Source organism: Mauremys mutica, chromosome 17 (assembly GCF_020497125.1).
Source record: "Mauremys mutica isolate MM-2020 ecotype Southern chromosome 17, ASM2049712v1, whole genome shotgun sequence".
Taxonomy (NCBI): Eukaryota; Metazoa; Chordata; order Testudines; family Geoemydidae; genus Mauremys; species Mauremys mutica.
The window spans coordinates 26,935,875-26,957,000 of record NC_059088.1 but is presented as its reverse complement, the minus strand read 5'-3'; the positions used below and the strand labels follow the sequence as shown (position 1 = coordinate 26,957,000).

The following is a 21,126-nucleotide window of genomic DNA, read 5'->3' as shown; positions in this document are numbered from 1 at the left end:
AAAAAAAAAGTATTTAATTTAAATTGACTTTTGAAAAGTAAGCCATCATAGGGTAAGAGGAAAGTCCTCTCATGGATCAGTAACTGGTTAAAAGATGGGAAACAAAGGGTAGGAATAAATTATCAGTTTTCAGAATGGAAAGAGATAAATAGTGGTATCCTTGAGGGGTCAGTACTGGGACCAGTGCTGTTCAACATATTCATAAATGATCTGGAAAAATGGGTAAACAGTGAGGTGGCAAAATTTGCAGATGATACAAAATTATTCAAGATAGGTAAGTCCCAGGCAGACTGCGAAGAATTACAAAGGGATCTCATGAAACTGGGTGACTGGGCAACAAAAATGGCAGATGAAAATTTAATGTTGATAAATGCAAAGTAATGTACATTGGAAAACAATCTTAACTATAAATACAAAATGAAGGAGTCTGAATTAGCTGTTAACACTCAAGAAGATCTTGCAGTCATTGTGGATAGTTCTCTGAAAACATCCACTCAGTGTGCAGCTGCAGTCAGTGATTCCCAACATTCTGTTTGCTTTTTTAAAAAGAGCAGGGGAGGAGTACTTGTGGCACCTTAGAGGGACTAACAAATTTATTTGAGCATAAGCTTTCGTGGGCTACAGTCCACTTCATCGGATGTAGCCACGAAAGCTTATGTTCTTTTTGCAGTACAGACTAACATGGCTGCTGCTACTCTGAAACCTTTGCATTTTAAAAGAAAGTGATAGATAATAAGACAGAAAATATCATATTGCCTCTATATAAATCCATGGCACACATGTACACCTTGAATACTGTGTGCAGATCTGGTTACCCCATCCAAAAAAGACATACTGGAAATGCACAAAGTACAGAGATGGGCAACTAAAAATGATTAGGAGTATGAAATAGAGAGAAGAAATTAAAAAATGACTGGGAATATTCAGCTTAGAAAAGAGATGACTAAGGGGGGATATGCTAATGGGTCTATAAAATCTTGACTGATGTGAAGAAAGTGAACCTAACAAAGTAAAGTAAATGTTTTGTTAGGGATAATTCAAATTTAACATGAGGAAAATGCAAGTTACACCAAAACACTAACAGATCTAGATTTCTAAAAAAATATATAATTTTAAAAAAAATGTATTTAATTTAAATTGACTTTTGAAAAAGTAAGCCATCATAGGGTAAGAGGAAAGTCCTCTCATGGATCAGTAAACTGGTTTTTAAAAGATGGGAAACAAAGGGTAGGAATAAATTATCAGTTTTCAGAATGGAAAGAGATAAAAGTGGTATCCTTGAGGGGTCAGTACTGGGACCAGTCCTATTCAACATATTCATCTGGAAAAATGGGTAAACAGTGAGGTGGCAAAATTTGCAGATGATACAAAACTATTCAAGATAATTAAGTCCCAGGCAGAACTGCGAAGAGCTACAAAGGGATCTCACACAACTGGGTGTGACTGGGCAAATAAAATGGCAAATTAAATTCAGTGTTGATAAATGCAAAGTAATGCACATTGGAAAGCAATCTCAACTATACATACAAAATGATGGCATCTGAATTAGCTGTTAAACATTCAAGGAAGAGATCTTGGAGTCATTGTGGATAGTTCTCTGAAAACATCCACTCCATGTGCAGCAACAGTCACAAAAGCAAACAATGTTGGGAATCATTAAGAAATGGGATAGATAATAAGACAGAAAAATATCATATTGCCTCTATATAAATCCATGGTACGTGCACACCTTGAATAGTGTGTGTAGATCTGGTCACTCATCCTAAAAATATATATATTGGAATTGGAAAAAGGTACAGAGATGGGCAACTAAAATGATGAGGGGTATGAAACAGGAGGAGAGATTAAAGTGACTGGGAATTTTCAGCTTAGAAAAGAGATGACTAATGGGGATATGATAGAGGTCTACAAAATCTTGACTGGTGCGAAGAAAGTGAATAAGGAAATTTTATTTAATTCTTCACATAACACAAGAACTAGCAGTCACCCAATGAAATTTAATAGGCAGCAGATTTTTAAAAACAAAAAAAAAGTATTTCTTCACACAATATAAAGTCAACCCAGGGAACTCTTTGCCAGGGGATGCTGTGAAGACCAAAACTATAACAGGATTTTAAAAAGAAACTAGATAAATTCCTGGAGAAACAGGTCCATCTGTGGCTATTAGCAGGATGAGAGGGATGCAACGCCATGCTGCTTGAGTGTCCCTAGCCTGTTTGCCAGAAGCTGGGAATGGGCAACAGGGGATGGATCACTTGATGATTCCCTGTTCTATTCATTCCCTCTGAAGCACCTGGCCTTGACCACTGTTGTAAGACAGGGTACTGGGCTAGATGGACCATGGGTCTGACCCAGTATGACCATTCTTATGTAAAAATTAATTATAATAAAAATGTTTAGTACAGAAACTCCCCAACATAATGACCTCCCAAGATAGCAACAATGTGAGATAACAACCTTGGCAAATACTGCATAGTTATATAAGTATCAGAGGGGTAGCCGTGTTAGTCTGGATCTGTTTTATAGTTATATAAGTTTCCATTCCCAGTCACAAATCCAGCATTCTGGAGCAAACTGACTAAAATATAGTCCAACAAACAAATGTTTATTTAACATGCCCCTCACTTTTCCCTCCACCGCACTCCACTCACTGGTGTTGTCCTTGGTCAGTGGAGACTCAGAGTTCAGAGGTGCTTTCATGTGAGTTCACCTTCCAGGTGGGGGACAAAAAGGCACAGTTTGCTCTGGCCACGGCTGTTTGTTGTGCCACCGTTCACTCCACCGCTCTGTTGCCAATGGCCCTGCACAGTCACCTTCTGCTGTCACCTACCACTGTGACCGCTGCGAGTTGGTCTCTTGAGGTTCCACCAGCTCTCAGTGATTTCAGCTGAGCTCTCAGTGCGGGAACCTCGCTGCTAGTGCAGTCTGGGCTGTCTCTTACACAAAAACACTGTACCCACAGGAACACTGTCCCCACAACAGGACTAAGCACTTAGACCTGATTGTCAGTGATTTCAACTGCAGTGGTTAGAACAAAAGACTATCTATTGGAGCCTAATCAGCTCTGTCTTTAAACAGTGGAGAGGGACAGGTCCCCACCCTCTCTCTTGATGCCTTCAAATCATCACAGGCTAAGCACAGTTCTACTGCCCTTTACTCATACAATAAGAACAACATTTCATCCCTTTTCCCCCCACATTCAAGTGGTTTGTAATCCAACCCCAGCCAAAATCTATCACTTGGACAACACAGCTCTGTGTGCTGCATACCTAGGTAGATTAGGTGTGAATGTAAATATAATCTGGCCCTGAAGCCTTAGCCCCCAGCTCATCACTAGCTGTCAGGGAGAACTCATTTAGACTTTGCTTACAAATCAGCATTTGAAATTATTAGGTTGGCCAACATCACCGAAATGAATGCACTGACATCATAAAAAACAGCTGTATAAGGAAGCAAGAAAGCTAGTCTATGTTCATACTTTTCAAATCTATTATACTTTTTCAGATACGCATATTTTATCATATACTGTATAAGCTTTTAAAGTGTGTATTAATGTTTCAGTTTAAATTCAGATTTCCAAACAGTCACTAAATTGGTATGTAACTAGCTCACAAAACTAGGGGGGGTGTTGGGAAAATTCAGGGGTGGTGTAGGGAAATCACTGTGCTGGGGTGAGCAGGATTGCTGGGACCAGAGCTTCCACACTTGATCAGATCATTGGTCCATCTAGCCCAGCTTCCCACTTCCAGCAGCAAGGTGTGGGGCAGAAGCTGCTGTGCCGGTAGGAGGGCAGCGCTGTTGTTACAGATGCTTTCCTCCCACACCCACTCCCCGGGGCGCAGGCAGCCACAGCGGGACACAGAGGGCCTGAGTGTCATTCACACCGAGGCCTAGGGTGATCAGGTGTCTCAATTTTATAGGGACAGTCCCAATTTTTGGGTCTTTTTCTTATATAGGCTCCTGTTATCCCTCCCGCCGTCACGATTTTTCCTGTTTGCTGTCTGGTCACCCTACCGAGGCCCATTTAAGTGGCCTGAGAGTATAAATAAGATTCTGATGTTCAGGGCTCAGTTCTCAGTTGTGTTCAGTTTCTATTTGGCTCAGCTTTGGGGGTGGGTGGGTACATGGGACCTTTTCACTCTGCTTATCTTGGACATCCCAGAGACTGGAACAGTCCCTGGCATAACTTAGACCAGCTTCAGGGCTGCTCTAACTTACTCTCTACAGCCAAGCATCTGTTGAAGCTTTGTGGGCTCTACCCCACCCCCTCCTGAATCTGGCATGCCGCAGCCTCGTGGTGGTTCAGTGGCATAGAGGGCTGAGCCTCTCGGTGAAACTGACTCCCGGACAGCAGCCTAGCACGGGGCCTACCCGGAAGTGAGGTCTCACTTCAGCCCACAGGACCCAGGGCTGGCCACTGTACAGTGAATTGCACACTTAGCCGCTGCCTCGCCAGGCTTAGAATAAATAACACTGTGGTCTGTGCTAACACCTTTGTGCATCTTCCGCTCAGCAGACAGGCTGAGCTGCATTTAACTCACAGGTCAGCCTCTCCCTGAGACGCATTCTCCAAAGCAGAGCAGTCAGTGTTAGCTTTACACTAGGGTTGCCATTGGGGCTGGAGGTATTCTGGGGTTGGACATTTTTCTGAAGGTTTCACCACAGGACAATCTTTAATTAAAGATGAATCTTGAATTCCTGGAGACTCCTGGACAATCCTATTGGCAGCCCTAGTTAACACACACCCCCTGCCCTCTCTTCCCCACACACTTTTACGTAAATAGCCACAAGGACAAGGTTGAATTACATGAAAACAATCAAAAGGAAGAAGCTAGAATAAGTATTGTCCCATGCTCAGTAGGACACCAAAACGTAGGTTTACTCTTTAAGAAACTGAATATTGTAATAAATAAGAACCTGTTTTTCGTACAGGGCTTTTCATCCATTGATCTCAAAGCACTTTGCAAAAGTGGGTCAGCATCATTATCTTCATTTTACAGGTGAGGAAACTGAGGCACAGAGCAGGGAAGTGACTGACACTGTGCATCGTTGTGGAGCTGGGAACAGAACCTGGAAGTGGGAGGGGGGCAGATCTCCAGCTGGTGTCAATCAGAAAACAGATCTCTGTTGCAGGCAGTGGAGCTATGTCAGTTTACACCCGATGAAGATCTGCTCTCGCTCACTCCCACTCCAGAGCCCTATCCATGGAGATCACACAACTTAGGGGCCTGATTCTCATTTACCCTAACGCCCCTTTACACCCCTCTGCCAGTGTAAAGCAGCCTTAAAGTGGGAACATCTGTAATTTACATCTACTTACAGCCTCTTTAACATGGCCAGAGGGATATAAAGGGCGTTCGTGAAAATGAAACTTGGGCCTGAAATGTTTAGCGCTTTTACCCTCTCCTCACAAATGAATTTTTCTGGCCCCTGGATAATTTGTGCTGCTTGTCTGTGAATTCCCTTCAGTTTGTAAACTCTCTTGTACTGAATTATCCAACACTGAACCGCATATTCTAGCAACCGAGAAACACACAACCACCTCTCTGTTCCATGACGTGATACTTCTGCATATGCTTCCTCAAAGGACATCAGCTTGCCCCTTGCTGCGCCTATCTCATTCACAGCTCATGCCAAGGCCCCTAGGCCTCCCTGAACCCTGACAAATGCATAGCAGGAAACTCACCTGGCTCACCTGCGTGTTATGTTATTACCATCGATAGAATCGTAAGAATGTGTCCAGACTTGATGGAATGCTTGTAAGATGCTGCACGTATTAATCCTTCTTATAACATCTGTCTCCCATGCCAGAAGGCGATGTTCTAATGTTTGCTGAGACCGTAGATCCCCCCCAGTCCGGGGAGAAGCAATATGAAGTGTGAAATGCTCGTTTACCACAAGCAGGGTTCTCTCCTCCCCACCACCACCAGATGTACAGACACCAGACAAACCGCGGTGGAGAGAAGCCTTGGTTGATTTGCTTCCCCCACACCTCTGAAGAGGGGACATGTGCAAGCCCACGTCCCAGCACAATTTGAATGTGGGGGGAAGGGAGTAAAAATGCCTGTTTAGGAGAAATTGGTCTCTTTATGCTGTCCAGACTCTGAGGGGCAAAGATTCCTAAACATAAGCAAGAGACCCCCCCCAAGCTGCTTGGCTTGGGTTAGCCCTAAAGGACGTACAAGCTTGCTTATTACAGACGCTTCTAGTACCTTTTGTGTATGTTCACCTGCTTTAACCTTGTCAATAATGCTCATTTCTGTTTGCTAGTTAGCAAACCTTTAGCTAGGTTGTTACAGGACTGGATACAAGAGTTGTCTTTGGGTTAAGAAACCAGTGCAACTGACCAAGGGTAAAAACAACGGCACCTTAGAGACTAACAAATGTATTTGGGCATAAGCTTTCAAGGGCTAAAACCCACTTCATCAGATGCATGGAGTGAAAGATACAGAAAGCAGTATAAATATTACAGCACATGACAAGATGGGAGTTGCCTTACCGAGTGGGGGGTCAGTGCTAACGAGGCTAATTCAATTAAGGTGGAAGTGGCCTATTCTCAACAGCTGACAAGAAGGGGTGAATAGTACTACAAAAGTAATTTTCCTCCTTTGCTAGTCACCCCTTCTTGTCAGCTACTAAACAAACCATCCCACTTGCCAAAGGCAGGCCGCTTGCCAAAGGTTGCCAATCCCTGATATGGAGGCAACATGATATTCTCTGACCTATTATCTATCCCATTCTTAATTATTCCCGGCATTCTGTTTGCTTTTTTGATTGCTTCTGCACATTGAGTGGATGTTTTCAGAGAACTGTCCACAATGACTCCAAGATCTCTTCCTTGAGTGGTAAGAACTAATTTAGAACCCATCATTTTATATGTATAGTTGGGATGACGTTTTCCAATGTGCATTATTTGCATTTATCAACATTAAATGTCATCTGCCATTTTGTTGCCCAGTCAGCCGGTTTTGTGAGATCCTTTTGTAGCTCTTCGCAGTCTGCCTGGGTCTTTCTTAACTATCTTTAGTAATTTTGTATCATCTGCAAATTTTGCCACCTCACTGTTTACCCCTTTTTCCAGATTATTTACGAATATGTTGAAGAGGACTGGTCCCAGAACAGACCCCTGGGGGACACCACTATTTACCTCTCTCCAGTCTGAAAACTGACCATTTATTCCTACCCTTTGTTTCCTATCTTTTAACCATGAGAGTAGCAGCTTACTTTGCATAAGAGCCTTTGGTGAGGGACCTTGTCAAAGGCTTTCTGAAAGTCCAAGTACACTCTATCCACTGGATCCCCTTGGTCCACATGCTTGTTGACCCCCCTCAAAGAATTCTAGTAGATTGGTGAGGCATGATTTCCCTTTACTAAAACCATGTTGACTCTTTCTCAACAAATTATGTTCATCTATATGTCTGACAATATTGTTCTTTATTATAGTTTCAACTAGTTTGCCCGGTACTGAAGTCAGGCTTACAGGTCTGTAATTGTTGGGCTCACCTCTGGAGCCCTTTTTAAAAATTGCCGTCACATTAGCTCTCCTCCAGTCATCTGGTACAGAAGCTGATTTAAATGATAGGTTGCAGACTACAGTTAGTAGTTCTGCAATTCCACATTTGAGTTCCCTTGGACCTCTTGGGTGAATCCCATCTGGTCCTGTATCAGAGGGGTAGCCGAGTTAGTCTGTATCCACAAAAACAATGAAGAGTCTGATGGCACCTTAAAGACTAACAGATTTATTTGGGCATAAACTTTCATGGGTAAAAAACCACCTCTGAAAAAAAAACACTTTTACCCACAAAAGCTTATGCCCAAATAAATTTGTTAGTCTTTAAGGTACCACCGGACTCCACATTGTTCATCTGGTCCTGGTGACTTATTGCTGTTTATCAATTTGTTCCAAAACCTTCTCTAATGACACTTCAATCTGGGACAGTTCCTCAGATCTGTCACCTAACAAGAATGGCTCAGGTTTGGGAATCTCCCTCACATCTTCAGCCGTGAAGACCGCAATTTCTCTGCAATGGTCTTATTGTCCTTGAGTGCACCTCGATCATCCAGTGGCCCCACTGGTTGTTTAGCAGGCTTCCTGGCTCTGATGTACTTTAAAAACAATTGCTATTACTTTTTGAGTCTTTGGCTAACTGTTCCTCAAATTCCTTTTTGGCCTTCCTAATTGTATTTTTACACTTCATTTGCCAGTGTTTATGCTCCTTTCTATTTTCCTCACTAGGATTTAACTTCCACTTTTTAAAGGACGCCTTTTTGCCTCTCACTGCTTCTTTTACTTTGTTGTTTAGCCACAGAGGCTCTTTTTGGTTCTCTTGCTATGTTTTTTAATTTGGGGGATACATTTAAGTTGAGCCTCTATTATGGTGTCTTTTAAAAAGTTTCCATGCAGCTCGCAGAGATTTCATTTTGGTGCTGTACCCTTTACTTTCTGTTTAACTAAGCTCCTCATTTTTTCAACCACTTAACCAAAAAATGAATTATTTGCTCAGCATGAGTGAGGAGAGCTTGGCAGAGAGCTGTAGCTGTATTGATGGGGAGGAAAGGCTCGGTGTTATTGTATAGGTGGGCCCTACCAAATTCACCACAGCTGCCGCTTTCCAGCCGCCAAGCTCTGAAGGCAGCACGACCACCAGCAGCAGTGCAGAAGCAAGGGTGGCAGTTCTGCGACCTCCCTACAATAACCTGTCAACCCTCCCACAACCCCATTTTGGGTCAGGATCCCTACAGTTACAACACCATGAAATTTCAGATTTAAATATCTGAAATCATGAATTTTACGTTTTTTTTAAATCCTGTGACCATGAAATTAACCAAATGGACCGTGAATTTGGTAGAGCCCTATCTATAGGAAGAATCAGCGAGATTCAGACCCAGGCTGGATGTGATGATCTGCTGATGTGATTTTGCAGAGTCAAAGATGATGCTTAGGCAGAGATTTCCCTACACACACACCCCTCCCGAATTTCCCCTACAAGCCCCCCCTCCCGCCCTCCAGTTTTGTGAGCTAGTTACATGCAGTGTTGCCAATTTAGTGATTGTTTGGAAATTTGAATTGAAACTGAAACATTAATACAGACTTTAAAAGCATATAACGTGTATGATAAAATACGTGTATCTGAAAAAGTATAATAGATTTGAAAAGTATGAACACTGACTAGCTTCCTTATACAGCTGTTGTTTTTTATGACAATGTCAGTGCATTCATTTCGGTGATGTTGGCCAGCCTAATAATTTCAAACAATGATTTGTAAGCAAAGTCTAAATGAGTTCTCCCTGACAGCTAGTGATGAGCTGGGGGCTAAGGCTTCAGGACCAGATTGTATTTAAGGTCACACCTAATCTACCTACGTATCCAGCAAACAGAGTTGTGCTACTCAAGTGATATTTTTTGCCTGGGGTTGGGTTACAAACCACTTGAATGCAGGCGTTAATGAAATGTTGTTATTTTTATTTCATGAGTAAAGGGCAGTAGAACTGTACTTAGCCTGTGCTGATTGAAGCAACAAAGAATCCTGTGGCACCTTATAGACTAACAGACGTTTTGCAGCATGAGCTTTCGTGGGTGACTACCCAATTCTTCGGATGCAAGCAGTGGAAATTTCCAGGGGCAGGTGTATATATAAGCAAGCAAGAAGTCAACTGTGAATGGCTTGCCAATTACAGAACCAGTTAAGTGCTTAGACCTGCTGTGGGACAGTGTTTCTGTGGAAGAGACAGCCTAGTCTGCACTAGCAGCGAGGTTCCTCCACTGAGAGCTCAGCTGAAATCACTGAGAGCTGGTTGGAACCTGAAGAGACCAACTCGCAGAGGTCACAGTGGCAGGTGGCAGCAGAAGGTGACGGCGCAGGGCCATTGGAACAGAGCGATGGAGCGAACGGTGGCACAATGAACAACAGTGGCCAGAGCGAACAGTGAGCAGCTGGAGGAACGAGCAAGGTGCCTTTTTGCCTTCCACCTGGGAGGTGAACTCATGTGAAAGCACCTCTGAACTCTGAATCTCCACTGACCAAGGACAACACAGGTGAGTGTTAATGAGGCTGTTAAGAATGCTGGAGACACAGTACAGTTCATGTGAACAAGCATGGCTGTGGCATCATACTTTCCATTTAAGCAAGAGATAACATTGACCTCCAGTTTGTAGTGTGTGCATTGTCATTTGTTCATCCTGAAGTTGAACACTGGTTCCAAACAAGACCAGCAAATGCTCACTATCTCTCGGCAAGAAACTCAGCTGACTCGGTAGAAGCATGTGGTTCAACAGTGAAAGACCCAACAGTTGAAAAACTGAAGAACCAAACTCAGAAAATTTGCATACATGGCTGATGAATGCACCGATGCAAATGGGCATCAAGTATGAAGTCATTGTGTACGTTATCTTGATATCAGTGGTAGGCCATCAGCTGCATCTGTGACAATCCACATTTTAGAAGAGTTAAATGCTTGTCAATTGGACCCCAGACAAATGGCTGCATGTGCATTTGATGGAGCTGCAAACTTCTCTGGAAGACATGGTGGAGTACAAGCTTTGCTCAGAAAAATGTAAGCCTAATCTCTCCTATACCCACTGCAGAGGCCATCTACTCCAACTCGCGCTAGTACGAGCTGCAGACTCTTCAAAAGACCAAAAAGACTGAATATCTTGGAAAATATAGAAGATACACTGGGTCTGAAGTTCAAATTAGTCCAACCTGGGAAAACTCTCTGGCTTTCTCATGAGCGATCCTTGGCCATTGTCTTAAAATTACGCCAGCCGTTATTTCTGGCTTTGGAAAGTATCTACCAAGATGGGATGGCTCTAAGTATCTATTGGGTTTCCGGGAAACTGGGCGGGCGGAAGCAGTGAGGCTGGTGGATTACTTTTGCTACTATGTTCAGAGAAGGCTACTGCCATTCTCTCTCTTGTAAGCAGGGCCGGCTCCAGGCACCAGCGGAGGAAGCACCTGCCTGGGGCAGCACATGCTAAGGGGCGGCATTCCATCCATTCTTGGGGTGGCACAGTCCGAGAGGTTTTTGGGGATGGGGGCAGGACTTTTTTAATTTTTTTTGCTTGGGGCGGCAAAATGGTAAAAATGGTAGAGCCGACCCTGCTTGTAAGTCTACCATTGAAACCACTTGGGTCATTAAACAATGCCATCCAGGCATCTGCTACAACAGTCGTACATCTTTGTCCAGCAATAGAAGCTACATTTGGATCAATCAGAGAGATCCATTGAAAAAGTACTGGAAGAAGCAAAGACTTCAGTCCAGAAGATGACTAATGAAGGCATTTATATTGAATCCTTAAATGAAGAGGACAAGAAGTGTTTGTTAAAACAATTGAAAAAGTACCCAAACTTGATTCTTAAAAATCTACAACATCAGCTTCTAGATTCTACTCAACTTCTATGTAGCTTTCACAGATCCCTGTCTTATAAAACACCGACAGCTGAGTAGAGTGAGGCACTACCAGCAATGGGGCTGCCATGTGCTCAGGACAGAATGGAGAATTTGAACACAGAGTGGAATATCATACGACGAATGAATGAAGACTTCAACTTCTTTTTTATCATCACTAGTGACTCGAACCGATCTTTGTGCTGTTTCCTGGGATGAAAAAAGTAAGAATTCATCTCTTGCTACTCCCAGTCACAACAGCTACAGTTGAGTGTTCTTTTTCATAATTGAACAGAATTTTGTGTTCTGAAAGAAGTCGCCTTCTGCCTGATTATGTGAACTAATGAGCATATCAGCTGAAGGAATGGAAGTACTGGACAGACGAGAAGCCACCAAAGATGAACATGTTGCATTCAAGAAGTTCATTAACGGAGTTGTGCAAAATTATAACAAGAAACCAAGAAGGATGTAGACGTGGTGCTTCATAGAAGGCTTGAGTAGCCAACTTTAATTTGTGTGATGATTTTAAAACACGAGTTAAATCTAATAAAATGGTCATGAGACATTTTTCAGTTTTTACTATGGTGCCATACAGCCCCTTTCACCCTCACGGTCTCACCCCTCATCGGCCCTGACTCCTCCCATTGATTCAACCCCCCCCTCCAATTAAATTCCTGGGAAAAACACTGTGCTTCGGTTACAGGCCTGATTGACGGGGGGAAATGGCTGCTATCCACAATGACTGAGAAAGGAGGGAGGGGAAAGATTAATTTCTTCAACTCCACCGTATCCCTGGATTTAAAGGGATATTCCCAGTTGTTAGACACTACAGTCTGAGAGCCCCTTTGCTGCCGCTTTAAGAAACCTTCGTGTATGGTCCACAATTCTATTCAGTACTAAGTACATTTAGTTGGTTGGGATTCTTGTTTACACCCTAGATACATTACCTGCATATCTCCAGGTTGAATATTTATCTTCTGCCCAAATCTCACAGGGGTGACCAGCGTTTCTCGAATTGGGGGTCCTGACCCGAAAGGGAGTTGCTGGGGGTCACAAGATTATTTTAGGGGGGGGTCGCAGTATTGCCACCCTTACTTCTGCGCTGCCTCCAGAGAGTGGCGGCTGCTGACCAAGGCCCCAGCTCTGCAGGCAGCAGCGCAGAAGGAAGGGTGACAATACCTTACTATGCCGTCCCCACTTCTGCGCTGCTGCCGCTGGTGGCAGCTCTGCCTTCAGAGCTGGGCTCCTGGCCAGCAGCTGCAGCTTTCTGGCCACCAAGCTCTGAAGGCAGCGCTGCCGCCAGCAGCAGCGCAGAAGTAAGGGTAGCAATACCACAACCATCCCTACAATAACCCTGTGACCCCCCCCCCAAAAAAACCCTTTTTGAGTCAGGATCCCTACAACACCATGAAATTTCAGATTTAAATATCTGAAATCATGAAATTTATGATTTTTTTAAATCTTACAACTGTGAAATTGACCAAAATTGACTGTGAATTTGGTAGGGCCCTGTCCATGAGGACACCCTAACCAAACCCATTGCTGTTTAATTACAACTTGTGTGATGGTGTGAACAGCCAGGCCAATGGGAATTCAGTTTTCAAGTAAGGTTCGATTCTAATCTTTTACCAAATCCTGATTCCTTCCATAAAGGCTCATCACCGGAGGAAGGGCTGCTTGCCAGGCTATAGATAACCCTTTCCAGTCATGGCTTTTTAGAAACATGTCCTGTTTCGGGGACTGAACAGTTCTTTTAAAGATGTATTTCCCCACCCCCCATACACACCAGATTAAAGACAGTGGGTCAGATCCTCAGCTGGTGTAAATTGGCATAGCACTGCTGGCTCCAATGGATTTACAGATGCTGAGGATCACATCCAGCCTGATTCGCTTCTCATTGACACCAGTGTGAATGGGGATCAAGCCCTATGAAGTCAGACTAGTGCAAAAAGTGAGAGGAGAACTGAGCCCCGTGCCCTGTATATGTACAGTACGTACAGTCGCTACCGTCGTACTGGCCACAACTAACCATTGTAACCACAAGATCTTATCTTTGCTCCCCTTCCTCTATTATCTTCTTGTTCTCCCTTGTGCCGGGTCTAATATTTTAAGGGCCAGATCCTCAGCGGGTGTCAGTCGACACAGCTCTGTGGAAATCCCTCAGGCAATTTCAGTTGGCCCCAGCCGAGGTTCCCCACTTTAGTAGCTAAACTCTTTGGCTCCGAGAGCGCAAGGCATTTCGGTTTGTGTGCACAGCCCCAAGCGCGCACCCTGGTGCAGAACAAGGCATAGTAACAGGCACACGTTGCAGGGACACTGGGCTGAATTCTGCTGTGACTCCACCATTCACACGGGTGTCACTAGGAGCAGGAACTGGCTGACAGGGTGTTGTTTAAACCGCATCTGTTCACTCGAATCATTTGCCAAATCCAGGCCCTGATCCAAGGGAAGGACTATCGAACAGGCTCCCCCAGACCTGATTCAGCAGAGGTAAGGCAAGCTCGCCCCATGCTCCCCCACAGACCTGCCCTAAAGGAGTGAGAGGGATGGTGGAGTTTTCAGGCTCTCTTTGGTCTCTCCACTAGGACTGGGGCACAACACCGTGATGTGGACTCTGAGAAGTGGGCTGAGAGCATTTCCTGCAGTGCACCCCACTAAGCAGCTTCCAGCTGACGATACCTGTCCGTCATTACAGACCTGCACCGGATCTGAACCAGGGAAAGGTTCTGCGTTCCCATACCAGCCTGCTACACCACACAGTCTTCAGAGATCAGCCCACTTTGGAGTCGTGCCTGCAGCCTATCTTTTAACAGCCCACCCACCCAAATCATGCCCGAGTATAAAGCACCAGCCGCATCCTGCTATTGAAGTAAATCAGCATTGCCCCAGATGAGTAGACAGTGCCCTGGGAGCCTACAGACAGCTTCGTTTCAAGGGGGAACTAGAACACAAGGCAGCAGTTTCCAAAAATGTTGCTACACAAATAGACTCAGGGTAACTTTTTCCAAAGCACTCAAGTGAGTTAGGAACCTGGTCCCATTTTCAAAAGTGACTTAGGCACTTAGGGCCAGCTCTCCAAAATATTTAGAAGCCTAAAGATACAGCTAGGTACCACAGTGACTTTGAAAATCCCCCCAGGCATCTAACTCCCATAGGTGCTGAGGTGCCCTAGTGGGATTTTCAAAAGCACCTAAGTGCCTATGTGAGTTAGGTGCCAGGGTGATTCTGAAAATTCTTCTAGGCACCTCTCTGCATCTTTAGGCACCTAAAACACCTTTGAAAATCTGGTCCTTAAGCCTTATTGAAAGCCAGTGGGATTTAGGTGCTTTTGAAAACGTTCCCCTCAGTGCCCATGACACAAAATGGTGTGCAGAGCCCCAGGTGAGCTGACAGCACGATACAAATCAGCCTGAATTTTAAGAGAGAGGGGCTATCCCTGGCGTCTCCGTTCATGGGTGCCCGACTCGAGACCCCTCAAAGGGAGCTGGGTTTCAGGGGATGCTTGCTCAGAACAGATCCCTTGAAGGCCTCTAGAAATTGAAACATCCCAATCACTCATCACTTGGGAAGATTTAGGCCAGTGACTTTAGCCCCAGAGTTTAAGAAAGTTGTTGTGTCTGTGCAATTCAGGTCGGTTATTCCACTGCAGAGCTGTTTCAACGGTGTGAAAACCCAAGTGCAAACAACTCGCCAAACTCAACTCGCAGTTTCGAATGAGCCTGGGTTCACCTTCTGATTAGCTGCTGTCTGCAAACATTCAGGCAGCTTTTGTTCTATATACGTGTTTGCAAATGGTGCATTTCAAACCCACGGCAGAGCTTAGCTAAACCAGGAGGCCGGATTCTCCCCACGTGTAAATCGGCATTGTTCCACTGAAGTAAATACAGCTATGCTGATTTACCCCACCCGAGGACAGGCTCCTGGAATTGTTATAGATGTATACTAGATTCTCTCTCTGTCACCCTCTAGAATGGGGTTAAAGTCAACTCCCACAATTTGCCCTTTGTCCAGGTGCTGCTCTGAATTATCCCCATGGCTCATTGCAGCACTATAAAGAAAATTAAGATGCAAAGGGCCAGTTTTTTGCCTGCACTCCCATTCCCTTTGCACTGCCCCACCATCAAGCTAAAAGATCACACCCTTCCCATCCATTTCCCCCTCTCCTGCTCTGGGGCTGAGGGAGGGGACCGTGCCTTTGGCCCCGGACTGCGCTGCTGAGGTGCCAACAAGGGGAGATAACCAGACTCAGCTTCAGTGGCTGTTTTGTGCCTAGGAGGCTCGTCCATTCGGGACTGAGACCCCCTCCAAGCTTGTTGCATGGCCACCAAGCTGGGGTGGAGTTGAGCTGGCACCCTCAAGGTGAAGCGTTCTGCAGTCTACAACTGAGCTCTCGAGCCATGTAGCCCCCCCATTCTGTCTGTTGCACAGACTTGGTGACATGACTGGTGAGGTAACGGGGTTCCCTCGAACCTGATGTAAAAATTAACACCGCATACCTCCACCATGTACCACAGAGAAAAGCAGCAGGCACAAGGAGATCCTCATGATCTGGTTCCAGAAGAGAGAATCAGCTGCACCGGTTGCTGTTAAAAGCTGGAATATTTCATGTCCCCCTCCCTGCTCTTGACACCCCGAGATGATAGTGGAGGCGAATTTCTGACAGCGAAAAGAGACTCCTTCGAGGCGGTCAGTCAACAACTTCCTCTGCTCCGTGTGGTTTCTCCGCCGTGAGCCCTGTCATTTCACAATAGAACATTGACCGCTCTGCTCACAAAAGCCTACGCGCCATATCCTCCCAGCTTCCTTTAAAAGCCCCCAGCACACGCTAGCAACCAAGCCGAGCCGTGCTATTTGCAGGCACCTTGCTGCTCGCCGCTTCCAATCCAGGCAGAGTTTGCAAGAGAAGTGACTAAAAAAAGTTCCAGGAGCAGCAATGGGGAAGAACCAATTCCAGTAGGAGGGTAGATGTGACTTGCGAAGAGTTGGGGAAGAAATTGCTTCTCGTCCTAACTGGGCTTTTCAGTTGCAAACCACAAAATACTTTACGAAGAAAGCTCCTTTTATTTATCTATTTTGGTTTTTACTTCCCTGTACTAGAAGAGTGCGATACTCTGGGCTCCCATAACTATTTTAAAATACACATATCATTTATAAACAGACCCAAAATCCAATGAAGTAAGCCAGCGACAGCATCGGTAATAACACAAAATTAATTTACCTGCCCAGAATCTCCACCACTGCTAGCAATCACCCATCTGCTTATGGGCAAGATGGGTCTTCCAGCATGGTTTGAAGGCTGACAAAGTCAGGCTATTATAGACCCCGTTTCCAAAGGCTCAGGGCCCAAGGTAAGTAGCATTTTCCTATTTTACAGATGTGGAAACTGAGGCACTGAATTGGGCAGTGACTTGATCAAACACACGCAGCAGGTCCATGGCAGAGCCAGGAACAGAACCCAGGCGTCCTAAGTCCCATTTGGCTGGCCCATGCTACCACCTACCAAACCCCGTCCAGAATTCATTCTCTTGTGCCGATGAAGAATGTTTTGGAACAAGAGCGTGTAGGGCAGAGTGGGGCCTTTCGCCTCCAGCGGACCCATTGTTTCAGTCCCCTCCAGAGGCCCCGATCCTGAAAAGACTTAAGCAGGGCAGCCTTTTTGGCGCCCTTGGCAGCAGAAGGTCCCGCCCCTAAAATAGCGCCCCCGACAGAGGCGGCGGAAGGTCCCGCCCCTGAAATACCGACGACGACCGGATGTTCGGCCACTGTGGTGGCCACCCCCTGAAATGTCAGCGCCCTAGGCGACCGCCTAGGTCACCTAATGAGTTGCACCGGCCCTGGACTTATGCACACACTTCACTTTATGCATGGCAGGGAGGATGGTTTTAGCTGCTGCAGGGTGGCCTAGCTCACTGATTTCAGTCTGCACCGGCCTCTGCACGTAGCTCAGTGCACTGCAGTGGGACTCCTCACAATTAAGCCCGTGCAGCAGTTTTTGCAGGACTGGGTCCCGGATCCCTGATGTCAATGGCAGAGTTCCCATTCACTTCAGTAGGGCAGGAGCAGTCCTCCTAGTCCCTGATCAGCCCCCATTGCCTGTCTTAGCCTAGTCAAGTACCCCTAAACCCCTCCCCTAACTTTTATACAGCTAATAGTCTCATTTTTAAAAAAGGGAGCGATTGTTTCCCCGTGCAGTTTCACACTTCTTGTGGCGATCGCACCTGCTCACCCTGGGCTGGACCACAGAGGAAAATAGACTGGAGGAAGTAAGTTATAAAGCCACATGGGTGGGATTTTCCCCACCGCAGCATTGCCTGATGGTCAGCGTCTCTCTGCCTCTCACAGGCCAAACCCTGCAGGATGCAGGGCCCTGTGTCTGAAGGGGCTATAAATTAGACCCATTCCCCTGCTGACATTCAGCACTTACTTAACGCTCCCTCCTGTGTCCAGGCCTGTCACTTACAGGCAGGGGTGAAAGTAACTTAACGGACTTACCGGTAGCAGGTCCTGGGCAAGTGGGGGGGGGGGCAGATCTGGGCTGCCCTTTCTTCCTCCCCCCCCCAATAAGTGGCCCTGCCAGTACGGTTGGCTGTGTACCGGCAGCCACTTTCTTACCGGTACGCCGTACCGGCGCTCTTTCACCTCCGCTTACAGGTCAAGGCAACAGCAGGCGTGCGCTAAATCAGGGGATGGGGGCTATGTAAGAGCTCCATGTATGTTACACGTGCACTTAGCCTCCCTTGCACTTCAGGAGATCGGGGTCAGTAGATCTGGGGGAGGCTAAGGGCTCCATCCTGTAAAGGCAATGAGCCCTCTGGCCCCAGTCCAGCAAGCCCCCTAGCCAAATGCCTCACCTTACACATTGAAGTCAGCGGGTCAAAGTCAGGTTTGGGGGACGTTCATATGACCTGTTCCTCTGATAAACGGAGACCTCCTTCTCCCCCTCTCCCTGGTTCTAAAGTCCAGGCTATTGACGTGTTCCCTTTATCCCACACTTCCCCCACAAGCTCTGCAATCCGTTAACTCTTCACCCACCACCTGGCTCCTAGTATTTGTGGACCACCAGGCTGCAAAGTAATGGAAGTGGCTGCAATTGCAGAGGGCTCAGTCCTGTTACCACTAGCTAAGAGGCCAAAGATGCATGGAGAAGTCAGGGGGAAGTTCTCACTGGACTCGGCAGAGGAACTTTGGCTTTTAACCTTCACAAGGAGGGAAGGGGGGGGGTGAACTTACAAACTCTCGCTTCACCAGCAGAGTCGCTTTCACCCAGAGGATCTCTCACTGCTGATTAGTCCTTTTAAGGAGTCATTCAGCAGCTTCTATTTCCTCTACATTGACAGTGGATCAGGCCATGATGACGTTACAAAGTTCTGTGTCTCTGTGTTTGGTGAGCATTGAGGATTACAGTCTTTTTTAGGATTGTCTACACGTGAAAGTTCATCTGGAATAAGATAGGGTGTGACTTTAAAGCACTTTAGTTTAATGCACTTCCTAAATGGATGAAGACAATCCGGAATAAAACACTTATTCTGGAATTAGAGCAGCCGTACATGGAGTTAATCAGGAACAGCTATTGCAGAATAACTTGCCATGTAGACAAGCTTCTCAGGGTGATGGCTGCATTAACCTTTGGAGAGCAAATGCTAGGGCGGTGGTCTTTGGCACCAGCCTACATGGGCTCTCTAGATACTGACTGGCTGTAGGGGCACTCCGTGTTGATGGTGGGGGCGGGGGATAAGACAGAGAACAGAGCTGAGCACCCTCTGCGGGGTACGAGTCCCCCAAGGAAGTGAATGTTGCTCCCTAGCTCTGGGTACAGCCTGTGAAGAAAGGTCTCAGGCAGCAGCTGTCACCGGGCTCGGGGGTTTACGCTGATGCTGGCACAGGTCCGTAGTTTCACTGCTGCATTTTTTGCAGTTGCTAAAGCTGTTGTGTTCTCATCAAGGATTTCTGTTTCGGGAGGAGAGGGAGAGGTTCTGCTATTTCGTGCTGTTGATCCTGTCTAAGGATTCCAGGGCACTTTGCTACAGTTGAGCTGGGCTGGACGTGGGCCTGCTGCACCAGGCCAGCCCGGGCACTGCTCTGAGCTGGGCTGATTTGCTGGGTTGGCACCAGCTGCTAATGGCCCCTGCAGCTTCAGACCTGCGGCCCTTGCAGCTTGTGCCGATCGCATCAGTGGAGCAAGGCTGGGACTGGTCAGCGAGCGGGAGACCTGCAAGGGGAAGCCAGGGGCTGCCCAGATGGGCCCAGGCTCGGTCAGCCTTATCCCCCCCATGCTCAGCGCCTCCTGCTGGAACCCGCTCTGGATTTCCCTCCCAGCCTGAGCCGCTGCCCCAGCATCACACCCCACGCTGCGGCCATGCCTGGGAGTCACTGGATCCCTGTGACCAGGCCTCTGGCTGGGGAACGGCCTGGCACTCGGCTCCCAGTGACTCAGGCCAGCGTCTCATTGGCACTGAGCCCCCTGACCCCTCGCTGCCAGCGGGAAGGGATCTTGCCATGAATGTGGGTGCACTGAGGGCGAGATAACAGGGGCCCTAGTGTCCGGAGACCCCGGCCCTCAACTGTTAGGAGCAAATTCCTAACATGTGTTTGTATCGTGTAGATCATTATGATTTATGGTACTTGTACAAAATCCATTTTGTGACCTGTAGCAAAGCGAAGACTCACCGGCGCGGCACCTCCTGCTGGTCGTCTTGGGCATTAGCTCTTTCCAGCCTTCGGGGCATCCTCTGCCGGCCGCTGTCTCGCCTGCCGCTGGCCCTGTGTCCCTCCCCGACCCCGGTACCCTTTACCTCAGGGTTCTGCCCCGCAGCACCCCCACACTCTGGGTCTCCCATCCCAGGGGCACCCCCAACCCTCTACACCCACCTCGCCTCAGTGGCTACTGCCAGTCGTCATCTACCCCCTGCTCCCTGGGGCAGACTGCAGTCTGCAATGGCCACTCATCGCTGGCAAGGGGGTAGGACCTGCTGCCTTTGCGTAGCCCTGGGCTGCCCCTCTGCAGCCCGAGTACCTCTGTAGGCCCTCACCAAGGCCTGCAGCCTGGGGCTTTACCAGGCTGGAGCTCCCCAGCTCCCTTGCCCTATTCCCCAGCAGTGCCCAGTTCAGGTCCCCTCCTCTCAGGCAGCTCGTCCTTCTCCCTCCAGGGCTAGAGCAAAGCTCCTGCTCCTGGCCCCCAGCCCTCTTATCAGGGCCAGCTGGGCCCTAATGAGTTGGCCACAGCTTCCCCAATCAGCCCAGCTTGGCCGCTTTTAACCCCTTCTCCAGGAGTGGGGCAGCCGCCTCACTACGTGACCCAACATGGAGGATTGGGTCATGTGACTAGAAGGGCAGTTGGAGTGTTTCCCGCCCTTTTTAACGGTCAGTGGTGGTGCCGGTGGTGAACAAGGACCAGTTTGGACCGGACTGACCCGGGGGTTCTACGGGGCTCCCCTGAGGGGTTTGGCGCCGGAGAATCCATCCTAGGCCGGCAGTTACCTCAGTGAGGGGCTGTTTGACCTGAGCACCCCTGAGAAGGGGGATATTGTCTGTTATACTCACCTTCCACTCCACTCATCTGCGCCTTGGCTTCAGGCCACACAGTCACTGAGTTACTGCACCTGTAAAGCAAATGAGTTCCAGTTAATGTTTGCGCATCTTCCCATTCCCGGTCATGTACCTCAGTTTCCCCTCAATAAACACACCTCGTTTGGCTTATAGTCGTCTGCTTCCATTTGCATTATCCCATCATAGGGAGGG

At 47.1% G+C, this 21,126-nt stretch overlaps 1 protein-coding gene across 6 annotated transcripts in view; it reads right to left on the bottom strand.

The window, feature by feature from the left end:
- LOC123352161 (natural killer cell receptor 2B4-like) overlaps positions 1 to 21,126 on the bottom strand; it is a 60,255-nt gene that overhangs the window by 29,623 nt on the left and 9,506 nt on the right. For 3 of the 6 annotated variants that reach the window (XM_044991942.1, XM_044991943.1, XM_044991944.1), the window contains 3 exons: positions 20,929 to 20,987; positions 18,619 to 18,826; positions 15,885 to 16,122 (listed from right to left, as the gene is read on the bottom strand). In XM_044991942.1, coding sequence (XP_044847877.1) covers positions 15,885 to 15,933 — 49 coding nt within the window. In that variant the 5' untranslated portion in view covers positions 15,934 to 16,122; positions 18,619 to 18,826; positions 20,929 to 20,987. Of the gene's footprint in view, positions 1 to 15,884; positions 16,123 to 18,239; positions 18,579 to 18,618; positions 18,827 to 20,055; positions 20,114 to 20,928; positions 20,988 to 21,126 lie in introns of those variants that run through there. The other 3 variants (XM_044991945.1, XM_044991946.1, XM_044991941.1) reach the window with 3 other exon arrangements.